Raw genomic sequence first — 15,468 nt, forward strand, 5'->3', positions numbered from 1 at the left:
ATGAGACCAAAGCCAAAGTGAACCACAATTAATCATTAAATTGTTCTTGTGTCTCACCTATCTTGGATCAAAGATATAACCTCACAGTATGCTTTCCCAATGATACTTGCGCCATTTACCTTCACAATGCGATCACCTAAAAGGGCATTAAAAGCAAATATTAGTCATTTAAATGGCTGAAGCACCCCCCCTATAACTAGTCAAATCCACCCTAAAACATACTGGATATTTTGTCTGGAACATTTGCACCCCTGCCAAAACAATGCTACTATCTATATTTATATTTTTATTATACTTAGACTATTTTGTGTCTGTGTGTGACCTAATTACATTAAAAAAATAAGTTTGTCTTTTTATTCTCTTTTATGTTTTTACATTCAAATTTTACAATACCACCACATATAGTGTAACCTCACTTTACTAACGCTCTTATGAACAAATCAGTTTTTGAAAAATGTTTTGAGGAAAAACATCACTTTGTTTCGCACACTATGCCAGTTATACTCTCTCACACAGTTTCAGCACCATTTGTAGCAAATAAATACATTTGTGCATCAGGGCCCGGTTGTTCAAGTCTCTGTTATTTTAACCACTGTTTAAAACCCCTAACTGCCGGCTAAATTCTTAACCCGCCGTTAACTAACCGGCCATTAAATATGCGTTGTTCAAAACATGGTTAGTCACGCCGTTTGTTAACGGCACAGTCAAAGTTAACCGTGCCGTTTACGTCACTGGTTAACACCGATATATCCCACAATTCTTTTGTTTACTTCCGGCAAGTTCCGGGTCGGCAAAAGCAATGGAATACTATCCAAATGAGCCCTTGGCACTAGCCGGGGGGGAAAAAAAAAAAAAAAAAAAAGAAGCCGGACGTTTTCTGCTGACGAAGGAAACAATCAATCAATGGTTCAAGTAATATAGGAGTTTTTGTGACATTATTTATTTTTAATTCATCATAATTATTTTTTTTCTACTGTGTGTATTTTCAGTGAAGAATTAGTGTAATATTTTTGTAGCATCAAGTATTCCATATTTTTGTCTTTTTTTTTGTCAAACATATTTGTATTTATGTGTAATATTTTGATAGGAGTTTAGAATTATTTGCCTTGTTTTTGTAATTACGGTACATAGTTCTAATATGTGTATTTTTCATCTCGTACAGTATGGCTTACAGCTTAAGAAAACTCAAATATCCTATCTCAATATATTGGAATATTTCTTCAGACCAAGTAAAAAATAAAAAATAATTTAAAAAAAAAGGAACGCCATAATCAGCAATATTAAAACAATATAAGGCTTGCAATAGTTAATTTGTAATGAATCCAGAATTTATGGCATTTTTGCTTATTTAATTGCATTACAGAAAATAAAGGACTTTATCACAATATTCTAATTTTCTGAGATAGTCGTGTATTTGTAATTACTGTTTTAACTTAAAATAAAGAAACATTTATTCTTATTAGAATTATTATTATATTTAATTTAAATGTATTTAAATTAATTCCTATGAGGGAAAGTGTCGCACTTCCAGCGGCATCTGTTGAGCTCTTGCTGGAAGGGCTGGGCACATGCTGCCATCTATTGTTTTTTTTGTTCTGATTCTTCTGAATAATTAAATTTGTGAACTGAGGTTCCACTGTATAGATAAGAATTAACACCTTACCTGTACAGAGACCAGCTCCATGTGCAGGACCGCCCTCCTTGACTTGCTTCACAAAAATAGTGTCCATGGGCTCGAGCCTGTTCCGCGGTCTCCCTACCAAATGTGAAAGTGAAAAGTAAAATTTTACATGTTACATTCATCTAGTGGTTTTCCCATAGTCACTCAGGCTTTAACAGAAAGAGGAACTCGAACACTTGCCAGTGAGCTGCAGCAGGACTGCCCATAAATGGTGGCATTTTATCCTTACAATTTGATTACAAATACAGTTTTCATCTACTCGCACCGGCACAACCAGCAAATTTGCAGATGTTTAAGAAATCTTTATATACTGTTACTATTTTTTTTTTTTTTTTTGCTGACAAACTTCTGCTCCACACTTTGGTCCATTGTGAGTGGGATGAATATTTACTTTACAAGTCAGTTTACAGTGTGTGCCCCTAAAGTCTTCAACTACATCACTAAATTTTATATTAAGTGGCCACTGCACTCCAAGTAAAAAGCAAAGTTAGTCTGGAGCACTGAGCAGACATTTGCTGTAAGTGAGAAGAGAGACTGGTTGCATGTGAGAGCGACAGAAAAGTGGGTTTAAACTTGGACCCACATTGCATATATGGCAGCTTTGAACACAAATCATAGGGTGGTTGGGGAGGGCGGCGGCATCTCCATAGAGGGAAATTGTGTGGGGGTTTAGCAAGGTGGATAAAAGCTGCTAACGCGAGGAAAACCAGTTTGCTCGACCAGTCGCTGTTTCCTAGCAGCTGCACAGAAGAGGCAGGAGGGGGAGAAGAAGGATGAGTGTGAGAGAAAGGGAATAGGAGTAGGTGGAGTGACAGTGGGCTCAGCTGCACTACTCCCACTCTTTCCTTTCACTCTCCCGTGTCCACAGTCAAAGAGTTGTCCGTAGTTAACATTCTGCTAGTGAGTCAGCACACCATGGAACACTAACTAGAGTGGAGTGGGAGCCAGAATCAGAAGAGGAATGCTAGTTTTCTTTAGGAATACAAAGTGCTGTTTATGGAGAAAATAAATATTGAAGCAGCCATTTGAAATTTCTGGAAATACATATGTCCTTTCTTCTCTTCCACAACATCTTACACATGCACTAGCTCGTGGAGGGGACCCACATTATGCAATATACTGTACTGTACCGGGAAAGCGCCCTCTAGTGGAATAGTAGTGCACTTCAGAACTATTAGAGTAATTTAAAAGGCACCGTCTGTATTTCTACATTAACGTTCATCATTCAGCCAGAACGAGGACAGTAGGTTAATGAGGGCTTCTGTAAGCTGTGCATGACATTTAACTTCATTCTGCTTGGGACCACGAGCCAATAACAACACTGAACTCAAAGACAGCCAACTTTGTCTAAATTAACATTTTGTCTTATAAAGTGAATTGGCAGAAAAATAATAAAGAAGAATAAACAAAGAATATAATCAAGTTGTCAAAATCTCACTGCAAATTTATGTCACTTGACGTGGCAAATATTATACTTAATGAGGGTAACTTGAGGGAATGAAAATTATTAACACCTCTTTGGAATCGCAGCATTGAGTCGATCTCATTTAAAACACAAAGACAAAACTGTGCACACATTTTTTGAGTTTGATTTGCACTCTACAGAACTATGTTGGTTCGACCTGGAAATTAAGCATTACAGAATGAAACTATTGCTGTATCAAAATAAACACCATCAATGTATATGACAGCTTTAATGACAGTTGATTGTAGTTCACTGCAACCTCATTGGTTGTGTACATGTGACAAGACCAGGGAACATGAGCTTGTAAGTGCACCCAAACTTGAACCCGGCGCTGTAACAGAGGGGCTTTGTCTTGAGAAGCTGCAGACTCTAATACAATAAGATAATTGATGGCGGCGTTCAACTGTGCAGGGTTCACGCAAGTGGAGCACTCGCATTCGCACTCGTGCAATATTTGTGGCAAAGAATTGCATGATAATTGTAAATTTGTGCGACCATAAATCCTTCCTAGTTGAGTTGTTCTTAAGTCATAAGAACTGTCACTGCGGTCATTCTTTGAATTGGAGACGATTTTAAGGTCAAATTCTTAGATGACAGACTCAATTGTGCATACCATGTGTCTCTTCTCTCACAGTTCTTCTCCTTCATGACAACACTGAGAAAAATGGCGTCAGCAGATTAATTGCGTTACGTTGTGCAACAGGCCAACAAAGATTACTTTGGATCTGATATCACTTCCTCAACATGTGCATGATGAATTCCAGTAGGGCTTGCATTCCTTTCCAAGTATTATGGTATAAACATTATTGGAATCACCGACAACCTACCTGGGCAAATTGCAGGGACGACATACTTTTATGATCTTTGAGACAATGACAAAGACTTGCTTATTTTCTCTTTCCCAAAAAAATAAATAAATAAATAAATAAATAAATAAATACAAAGATTATAACTAGGTAATCTATCTGACTATTCACATTCTCCAACTTTTGAATAATATCTCCATCATTTGACGATTTATTGACAGGGCTAATAAATGAAAAGAAAATCAATTCAAATTGGGAACTGGATTTTAGCAATAATCGCACAGCCCTACTGGAACTTCATGAAAGCTGATCTAAAAATTCAAATGAGAACATTTTAGCTCAATAATAATGGCATGGACTTTGATGTGCGGCTTTGTTGCTTCAAAACAGCGCGGTATCTATTCAAGAGACAGCAAGGTTCAAACACAAACGCTCCAGTAAAAAGTGAGGCCAGTCCTTTCTGATGGGCTTTCTATGGTGAAGGGAGAAAAGCAGCAAGAACAACAAAGTGGGACAATATGAAGAGGTGGGACACCGCAGGACAGTAGCAGATGGTGCTGAGCAAACTCTTCCTACCACCACAAAGGTCAATGACACGGGGAGCGACATTGTTCTATGCACGCAAGGAAGCTATGAAAGAGCCAGTGAGTGTATATAATTAATTAATTTATTTTGCTTACCTCTACGCCCGACATCTTCTCCCTGTAAAGAAAACAGAGATTGCTTTGTAAATATGAATTCATGTACAGTGAACACAGTGGGGGATAGGAACCCGGACCACCCATGTATAGCAAAAATCCTGACAAACATTCAATATGGAAACAAATAAAATACAGAAAAACATGAATATGCGACTCTCCGTGTTTGCATGCAGGGATTCACTTTCATCTAATGAAAATGACAGGCTGACATTTACCAGGAAGTAGTGCATGGATGACTCTGGCGGGTACACAATGAAGTGCCGCAGGGTAAAGCCAAATCCATGAGCAGTGCGACGTAAAAGCACTGTTTTGGGTCGTGGCCATGAGAACGACTCCTCTTCTCTCGGGTCCAAGCCTCTCCACTCGGCAGAGTCATTCTATAGAGATGGGGGGAAATGACACGTCATATTTTCAGCAATATTCTCTCTGTAACCATTTTAGTGGTTTGAGTAAGTCACTTTGAGACCAATATTTCTCAGAGATATTTTCAAAATAGAGATGCATTCCTTCCCGAGGGCCAAGCTCAGTGCACAACAGCGACATTCGGAGGTTAGAATGAAGCACAAGAAGGCATCCTCTTCTATTGCCATACTTACATTTGTTTTTACAGGTATGGTCTAAAAGTGTTTTTACAGATACATAGTCATTATTACCGTATTCGGAGACAAAATTCTTCATTGGTCGGCGATCTAAATTCATGTTTAGTTTGCATTAGTGCTGTGATAAGACCAATTATCAGCCGGGCCGATTATCGGTGCTGATATTTGGCATTTTTGACAAATATCAGCATCGGCTTTTTGACCAATCTGAAGGCCGATAACGCTGGTATCTCACTGTGGTGAATGCTTGCGAACGTAGCGAAATTTAGGGTTTTCGTCAGGATTTGTTCACAGACAGTTTTGCTGACACATTAGGAATAATAAAACTAAGAAATGAAAAAAAAAAATGAAATTTTGGAAAACTATTTTCTAACTATTTTTTTACCAGTAGAAAACGTGAGGGAACTATTCACTTGCTTAGTTTTTAACTTGGCGTAACACATGCTGATGACTCTGGAAACTCCCGGCAATTTTTGTTCGAATTTTTAAACAAAGCTGTCAATTCTTTGTATGTTTAAGATTAAAAGGAAAAAAACTTAAATTTTAAACATTTTGACAATAATATTTTCTATTCGCCTATTTCCTAAGAAGGGATGTTGAGTAAAGTTTACTGCTCACTAAACACTTGTCACCTTCTCCTTTAGTGTTTCATTTAAGGTTAAGTGGCGTCATTTTTACAGCAGGAGAGTGAAGAATGTCAACTTTTTAGGGCTTTAGACACCTGTGTTTACTAACCATTTATAACCTCGCACCTTGGTGTGGTGTCAAGTGTACGCACTCCAGCCCCATATCATATTCCATGGTACAAGTATCAGGAAACGCCTCTGATCTGCCCAGTATTTCTCGTCTACAGTTTAAAATGAAAAAGAAAAAAAATTCACCCATTGTATCTCATCCCAGCTACCCTCCCTCTTGAAATGTAGACTTTCCCTGCTGTGTGAAGAATCTGATGAGCTAGCGTTGATGCCCTCTGCCTGTGCAGATATGCCGGGTGATAACGGAACTGAATCACCTAAAAAAAAAATTCACACAGACGATTAAAGGTTGTGTGAGGTTTTGATCGTGCTATTGATTGATCACACAAACACACTCAAGTCTGTGAACAGGATTGAATGTTTGGAGCGGCCCACTCTCATAGACACAGCTGTTGCAGCGGAGAAGTGAATGTGTGCAGCGGCGTTTCCAAAAACAAACACGAGAAACTGTTTACTCATGGCACCTTGAAAAGAGGCGAGCAGTGGCTGTGAGTGTCACCAGATGACAACTCAGCCGAACATTAAACGGCTCATTAGACGTGCATGCCATGCACAGAGACAAGCATTCTTTAACAATCTACACCCTTAAGAATGCTCGTATTTCTACGGGTACTTGGTTTTACTTCTGCTCTTACTAGGGCTTGGCCGATATTCAGCATTTTGACGAATGTCGGCATCGGCCTTTTTAAAAAAAAAATGTAATGGCCAATAATCGATTTAACCATTTTAACTTCAGTAAACTATTAATTTAAATTTTTAGTTGTAAGAACATTTAACATTATAAGAGATGCTGTTGACCGTGGGAACTCTTTTCACCTTCTATTTTTGTTCGCAATGAAAACTAAGATAAGTGAAATTTAAGCATTTCAGATAGTTGGAAATTTTGGAAAACTTCTTTAAATGGTAGAAAACAATAAGGAGCTATTTACTTGTTGAAGTTTAAAGTTAACAGTTTAAGACGTGATGACGACCCTGGCAGCTCCCTGAACTTTGTGTTTGTGTGAACCATTGTCGAAGATTAAAAAACAAAAAAGATTCAACATTTTGCAAACATGAAAAATTGCTCACTAAGCATTATGCTTGAAGACATTTCAACCAGAGAGTTGGAGTTTCTATTTTTTTATTTTTTTATGCCAATATTTACCCTTTTAGTGAGAGTGTATGTTGGCTCCAAATATCGGTCATTACCCTCCTGAGCTGTTTTTCCACCAACAAGATCAGGATCTTTGAGTTCTGGGTAAAGGGAGTTCTTGGTTGTAAAAGTTCAGCATGGAATTTGGAATTGTGTTTCCACAGCGTCTTTGAGTTCTCTGTAATTAATTCAAATGAGTTTGATTGAGTCCAGCCGATGTAAAAACAACGCCCCCAAAATTGACTAATAAGCCATGGTCATTGCAGCCTGCCCCCTCAAAGTTACTGCCTGGCTCAGCAAGACCCTGCTGCTGAGATAGTACTTGGATGCCCCCTGGGGAATTTAATTACCCTGTTAATTGTTGTTGGTGGAAAAACACGCAAACTGAATTTTACCAAGGTAAACTGAAAAGTTCTCCAAAAGTTCCAGTGATGGAAAAATGCCTCTTGACTACTAATAATTGGCATTGGCCCTGGAAGAAAAAAAATATATACTATATTGGATTTTCCCATGTTGTTTTGGAACGTTACAATCTGATAGAACAGGGAAGGAGTGAGTTTCCAGGAAATTAAAGCTATCACAATGGTGGTCACTGTCATCTTTGATGTTGGTGTAATCATACTTCTCAACGGTGACACTAGTTTTAATGTAAGAGGGGGAAGTTTGCACCTTGTGATTGTCTTGGATGTTCTGTTTTGCTACAATGTCTACTTATTCAATCACACTCGTCTTGTAAGATGCTTTCCGAGTCGACATAGTCGATCAAGGAAATGTTAAATGCCCGTCCCTACATATCGTTTGGCACAATAGAATGTATTGTATGCCAAAGTGCCCAGGGTAGCTATTATGAGTGCGTAAGCTGTTGAAACACAGTGCTTGGCCTTACTATGCTGCTGTGGCTGGCTGGGAAACATACTACAGGTGCAGCTGACACCTGAGTGTTTCTGATGAAACTAGCAGAACCGGTTGTACTGTTTTACTATGTTCACTCAGTTTGTTTTAAGATTACAGTGCTTCCAGTAGAAGTCGGATCATTTGAGCTCTGGAATCTTTCGTGCCACGGAAACATCTTCTAATCGGCAGCCAGAGAGGCACTTCTAGTTGGATGACAAAAGATCAACTCTGGATGGCTGAGATGCCGGCAAATGACTCCCGGGATCTCGGGATCTGATTTTGCAGGAAGCGCATGTGGTCATTCCCGACCCCTCTGATCTTTAGATGGACCGGGTGGGGCGGGTGGGGGTCCTCCTGACATCCACATGCCGAGCAGTGTTATCATTGCCATTTGCCACATGCATATAGTTAATACTCGTGACATTCCAGCTCAATGAATCTCAGACATTTCTCTACTTTGAGGACCCCCCCCCCAAAAAAAAAAAAAAAAAAAAAAAAAAAAACACCTCCAGCTCAATTTCATCAAATGAGAACAGGCTACACACTCAATAGGAAAAGGGTCACATCATAGTACACAACCACCATAACATTAGTGTGGCACACTCCAACATTACAATGACCATTAATCCTGTCATAAAATAATCTTTTTCGAATTGAATATCCTATCGTTTATTCCATCAATTATTTGGGCATGGAACATGTTAAATGGATCTGGGCATGGTGTTAAAATTTTTAATTATAGTTTTGAGGCAGACATTTTTGTGTCAACCAATTTTTGTGGTGAACTCGGCCAATTTTTCCCCCCCAGCCCTAATGACCTTATTATTGTTTCTATTTGAAGACACATCACTCAAATAGCCAATCCAAGGGGCATGAAGACAAAAAATGTAATTTTTTTTTTTTTTTTTGGGTGACATTTACCGGTAGTAAACTCCATCAACTGCTACACTTTTTAAGAGGAACGCATACTTAGGCAACCCAAAAAAAAATACCTCTTGGAGAATGTATACACACCCTAAAAAGGAAACTCGAATTTCCATACTTATTAATAAATATTACAACACCCCACCCCTGAGGCCTGAGTGTTTAAAACATATAACTGACATCACCAAATGACATTTTACCAGCACCGCATGACATAGCTCTGAAAAAGAGTCAAGTAAACAGACCTAAAATGTGCGAGAACTGGCTCGTCTGTGGGCTGCTAGATTCTACACCACACTCCATCCAAAGTGAACACTTTGCTGTGAAAAGTCTCGGCTAATGACACGGGAGCTGATGGAAGGCCCTGTTTTGTAGTGCTGGACTAGGTTTAGGAGTATTGTCACTCGGTCAAGGAAGATACATGACTAACACTGTGCTCACCATATCTCTGATTTTAATGTGACTATGGCACCGTAAAGACCTTGTGGGATTTTTTTTCAGGACAGTAAAATTGAAAACACACATTTCCAAGTACTGTATAGCTGAATTGTTCTAACAGCCAGCCAGAAGTTTGATGTTCTGAGCAAAAGTGTGACTGTGAAGTTTAGTTTTCTTAACACTTTTATTTTGAAACAATTTATACTTCCTGTGTATGCTCTCATTACCGATGGCTTGATCTGACACACAGTTGTAACCAGAATTTATCTAACTTTGATTTGGATCTTTTGTGGCTAGTGATTGTGCATACGAGTCCCATTAAAGGGGAAACGAAGCCAAAAATGTTCTTGACAATAATATGTTCAACGTGGCCAACTAGTCTAGTAACCACGGCATTCTGATTAATATTGTGTTTGTGGAACATAAATTACGCAGCAAAATCCAAATGTTTATATCCATCTCAGGGTGCTGCCATTTTGCCACTTACTAGTGACTAAAGATATCACAGTGCCTAAGGGTTCAAGCAACAAGCGGCTCACCTGTTTTCTGGGTTTGGTCATGTGACATTTGCAAGCCAAAAAAAAAAAAAGGCCCGAAGCATATCAGCTAATATTATCAAGAGCTATGTCAGAACGGCGCTATTTATATTACAGTTAATATAGTATTAGCTATGTGTTAGAAAATTGCCTGTATGGTTAATAAATGGTTTCATGATGCACCAGTTTGGGGAGTCTAAAACTAATGATTCCAAATAGAATTCATCTCTGCTGGTAATTCATATCTTTGTTGTAAGTGTTAGGGGACGAAAAAAATAAAAGTAATTTTATTTATTATCTATTTTCAAATGACTCTTGTCTGTTATCACAATTTTTCCCTGACAAATATCAACCTGTCAGAGCCATGCTGCTCTAGTCTAAAAAGCCTAAAAACCTGAAAATCGACATGTATGCTGCTGAACAGGTGGTTACATCATACAAAGAATATGTGTAAGAAAATGTCACGCTAAAGAAGGCAAGATTACACTGACCATTTGTTCTGTTTTATTACGTGTATATTGCCTTAAAGGAAATAAGTGAGTCATTAAGGGACGACTGTCATTTTCCAATAGCAAAGGAGTGGATGTTTTCATTGCACCAAAAAAAATAAAATAAAATAAAAAACAGCACAAGGGACAACTGAATCACACAACCTATACTGTTGCCCCCCCCCCCCCCCCCCCCACACACACACACACACCACCTCAACCCCTGAGACATGGCAGACACCACCATAAGGCAACAGGAAGTAATAGAGTTCTTCTATCCAATTGTAGCTCAATTTTCCCTTCCGATTGCCATCACTTAGCCATGTGATGCCTGTGCAGAGGCTTCTGCGATAGGCAGCCGCTCCAAATTAGATAAACACTGACCTTTAATGAGGCAAAGCCCCATAGGGGCGGGGGGAGCGGGATGGGTCACTTTGTCCGTAGCCCCCCTGCAGCGCTAAATATTGATCATGCTTCATTATCCAAAACAATCAACTATTTCACACTGCACTCATTTCCCTCACTCCTCTGATGGGACATAGCAAGCCAGCGTGTTGTGAATCATTAAAAACACACCACAAGCCTCCGAAAATAGCAACAAACCCTAATCGATCATCCAGCACGACTGTATGCATACTGGAGCCTCAAGTAACCAGGAAAATGTTACCGACAGACATTTCACAGATAAAAGCAGATTGATTGGTTCACAATACGTGACCAGAGGAATCCAAGTTGTGACCTAAAAAAAAAAAAAATGCACCGAATGGGAGAACTTAACTGTGCACGAGAAACTAAACAAACCCAATAGATAAAGCCAAAGATGAAATCAATACTTTTCCAAGAAATACTGTTGAAATGAAGAAAGTACAGAGAATAACACATACAAAATAGTAAATTATTTGATACACATTACATGGTAAGGATCAAGCTACTATGTATAATTTTAATATAGGTTTATAGTGTGTATCCAAAATCGTCAACAATGCACTTTCACATACATATACAGTACAGTACATTTCAATGAGCTATGAAGCAGCGTTGTTAAATGACAAAACAGTCACCACAACTAAGAGCTGGAGACTCCAGGGGGTTTCCTACACAACATTAACACATGAATTAGCTGGTTGGGCAGCCTCATTAAAAGTGGGATTTCCACAAACCTCCCATCGCACTTCCAATCATCCGCAAGCGTGTTGTGATCGGGCAGACTTCCTCAATTTGACTCATCCGAGCGGTTAAGAGGATGTGTAGATGGCTCTTGATAACACAGATAAGCAGATAATGTATTCATTTTTCTTGGCTTTGTTGTGACTATAAAAGTCTGCCAATTGTCAGAGTGCTACTCTCACAGTTTTATTCGGTGCCAAATGCCTCCCCAAAACATGTTATTAGGGGTGCAATGATTTCAGATTTTAGTGTACGATTATAGTCTAAGAAAAAAAATGCGGTTTTTACGGTTATTCTTATAGACAGAAGAAAAAAAAAAATCACATCAGCAAGTGTATATTTTTAACAACAATAAATAACTTTTTTTTTTTTTTTGCTGCCTTTGAAAACAAATACAGCAGATTAGACAGATTAGGCTTGTATGGTCTTAAAATAGGGCATGGGCACTACGTATAACAAGTTGACGTAATACCCTCTTTTTCTTTCATCTTTAAAAAATAATCTTTTTCTTTCATCTTTCAATTCCTTTCCATTTTAATCCTACTTACAGGTGAAATGTTCGTCCACAGCCTTTAATCTGGTGATTTGTGCAGTTTACCGTTACACGTGTGGGCATTTTGCAACCAAATGCCGAGATACATTTCGTGGGAGTACTAAGATGGCAGCAATTGAAGAGATGGCTTGCGTGTAAAGGGCTGAAAAAGACGAGGAAAAGAGCCAACCTGATCCACGTGGGTAAAGTTTTTTTTTTCTCCCCCTCGATCCTACACAACTGACACTGACATTCTCCAGTTTCAACAAGCTATCCTTCCTTTACCACCATATGCCCTGTCTATCATATCTGGTTGCCTTACGTCTGTGATAGTTGTTGGGGGTAAATTTTTATTGCTGTTGTTTGTATGTGCGTATCGTGTGTGTGTGCATGTGGGCACAACCAACACTCGCTATACCTCAATTCTTTCATTTATTATATCCTTCCCGCATTATTGCCGTCCGGTAGTCGGGGTAGTGCCAAACGCAAAACAAAAAAAAATACATAAAAGTTACGTCTTCAGCACGGCGGTGGCCGGCAAGGGCAGGATTGTCATCTAGAAGCAGGCATGCATGCCCCCAACAAAATGTTTACTCCATATGAATGTGAAAAGCTTCACTTCGCTGGCGTTAAACTGCTCTTTTGGACGTCCGCACAAGTTGATCCCGTACACATTCATGACTCTGAATTTTTGGCTTCAGGAAACGAAGAATGCATCTTTCATATGTGGACGGTTGGAGTGTCTGGAGTGGTTTCTGCAAGTTGTTTTTCCGGAGATAAACGAGAACAAACAAGCACTATTTGCATGGCTCGTCAATGAGCGAGCTTCTTTCTGACCCACTTCCGGGTTTAAGCTGCTGAAGTCACGTGGCCTTGCGGACTAAAAGTAGCATTCATGAGGTTCCCCATTGCTGCACCTCTCTACTTGATGTGATTGCAACCACCTTGATACGAGATGCAAATGACGTGGTGAGGTAAAAATAATGCATCCCTGCAGAGACTACTGACAGAGCCAATGCAAAGGACTGACTATGAGATTAAAGGCGGATGTGACATCAAGAAAAGCATAGTTGGCTTCCTATTTCAGGGAATATGGACAGCTACCGCTCTTTATTATCCGTCCATCCATCTTCTTAACCGCTTACTCCTTACAAAGGTAGCGGGGGTGCTTAATTATTTATTATTATTATTATTATTATTATTATTATTATTATTATTATTATTATTCTCTGTATTGGTCTGGTGTGACTGTATAGAGCAGGAGTGGGTACATTGGTTTCAGACCGCCATCCAAATTCTAAAAATAATTCAAGTACAGAACAACTGTTATGAAACATCTATAACCCACAAGTAGTGATGTCCTGATCACATTTTTTTTTGCAACGAGTCAAGTCACCCGATGCTGAGTAGACTACATAATTTAGCCATAAAAACAATTAGCCAAAAAAACAATTGTGTACATATATTGGCTGCTTTGCTTTATTATCTATCTACTGTAATGAGCATTCAAGGGCATGGAAAGACACATATTTCAGTAACTCTAGTCTATAACAACGTCCTTGTTAGACTGTCATTGTTTGTATCTACAAAAACAGATTTTTTCAGCACTATTGAAAGAAAGAAAAAAAAAATCTGTCATAATTCCATCATGTGATCAAATTGGAACAATTCTGCCCACAAATTCTTATAATAACAAACATTCATGCCATCTTTTTTTTTTTTTTTTTTTAAACGTAGACATTCTGATTTGATTCAACCCTTTTTGCATCCGCTCATGCACATGACCCCGGTTCCTAAAAACACAAACGTTGGAAAAAAGGGAAACACAATCCAACAGGAGTTGTTACAAGCGCAAACAGCTGGGCCAAAGTGTCAAGGCCTCATGACTCCACCCCCACACCGGACTCAACAGAGGGATGACTCTAGAAACCCTGAATCAGCTGCAGCCCCCCCACCCCCCTTAAAAAAAAACAACAAAAAAAACATTCATGCTCACAATCTAAAAGCATAATTAATCCATAGTTGCATACCTCACAGAAAGATGATCTTGACGGTTGTGGCTCAAGATTATCATCACAAGAATGAGCCCAACGTGATGCCATCATTCCACTCAATTTAAAATCCTCGAGTCAGTGAACAGCCGCATCGACCAAGGTACCTTGAGGTGGAAAGCGAGAATCTGTCTTCCACGCCTTCAAATGTTTCCCTTTATCCTTGCTGGATTACTTAATCCATCTGGAAGAGAGAGGACAAAAAAAATGGTTTATGTTTGTGTATTTTGAAGAAGGGAAAAATAACTCATTACAGTGTTCACACCATTCTTTGTCAGCATTATTGCCTTGTCTTGTGTTTCTTTAAATAAGCGAGGTGATGCTGGGAAAAGTGATCATAATTAAGCATCACTTCCTTATCAAACTTAAGACAGATGCTACTATAGTTGGCTTGGCTGGTTTAAAGTTTAGCATTTAGTGGAGTTTTGCAATGTGACCACTGACCAACAAAGCACATGGACAAGTGGCCCGGGTTTGTTGTCATGGGTCCGGTGAAGCGCAGTAACGTGGGCCGTCGACACCGCATCATCAATGACCAGCAACAAGTCAGCCAAGAGAGAAATGTGTCGAACAAATCGGCTGCCTCGAAAACGGAGGTTATTCCTGATCTCTTAGGTACATGTGCATGTGATATTGCACACCACGTCGCCATAATAATCGCATCTGGTTTTGCGATTAAAAGATGGCTTTTTTTATTGTTCCATTTCGACGCACTGAGCGTCTCGAGTTACTCTCACGCGAGCTACAACGATTAACCAGCTTTTCGTTTACTTATTTATAATATAGAACCCGCAGTAATTATCCCCAAAAGTACCCGAATGCCTGCTCGTTATGTGGCGACTTGCGCGGTGGGTTAAAGTTGTAAAAGTTGACAATGAAACTAATCTATGGCGAGCGGCTGCTAGCTGGTTAGCACCCATGCTAACGGTTGGAGTTGAAACAAAGTTACCTGAGTAGTTGCTGGGCGTCGTTCCCGGCGAGAAACAGTGGCGGCGGTAGTCGATAAAAGCGAGTAAGTCCAATAAAACCATAGCAAACGGGCTCCGGTGAGGGTAGACGTTGACATAATGTCAATTATTTGGAACGCAAACGCTGTCTGACGCGAGGGAGGCGCATGGTGTAGTTTCTGTGGTTGGATTTTTTTTTCTTTCTTTCTCGCTTCGAGCGTTCCCAACTCCCTGGGAGTCCACCTTCGGTCAACAGGACACGATCAGCCAATCACAGGCGGCCTTGCATTTGATCCGACCAATCACGCGTGGCTTTACACAATGTAGCCACAGCGCTGCCAGAAGCTTGTGT

The 15,468-nt window shown here is 39.5% G+C and overlaps 1 protein-coding gene across 2 annotated transcripts in view; it reads right to left on the reverse strand.

Annotated features, from left to right (window-relative positions):
* Nucleotides 1-15,360, reverse strand: part of arhgap21b (Rho GTPase activating protein 21b) — a 38,738-nt gene extending 23,378 nt beyond the window's left edge. Inside the window, exons 1-6 of one of the 2 annotated variants that reach the window (XM_077520650.1) lie at nucleotides 15,119-15,360; nucleotides 14,149-14,353; nucleotides 4,869-5,030; nucleotides 4,633-4,654; nucleotides 1,664-1,756; nucleotides 58-136 (exon numbers count right to left, since the gene is read on the reverse strand). In XM_077520650.1, coding sequence (XP_077376776.1) covers nucleotides 58-136; nucleotides 1,664-1,756; nucleotides 4,633-4,654; nucleotides 4,869-5,030; nucleotides 14,149-14,223 — 431 coding nt within the window. In that variant the 5' untranslated portion in view covers nucleotides 14,224-14,353; nucleotides 15,119-15,360. The remainder of the gene's footprint in view (nucleotides 1-57; nucleotides 137-1,663; nucleotides 1,757-4,632; nucleotides 4,655-4,868; nucleotides 5,031-14,148; nucleotides 14,354-15,118) is intronic. The other variant, XM_077520660.1, reaches the window with a different exon arrangement.
* Nucleotides 15,361-15,468: the final 108 nt, after the last annotated feature.

The sequence above is a fragment of the Festucalex cinctus genome, chromosome 1 (assembly GCF_051991245.1).
Source record: "Festucalex cinctus isolate MCC-2025b chromosome 1, RoL_Fcin_1.0, whole genome shotgun sequence".
Lineage (NCBI taxonomy): Eukaryota > Metazoa > Chordata > Actinopteri > Syngnathiformes > Syngnathidae > Festucalex > Festucalex cinctus.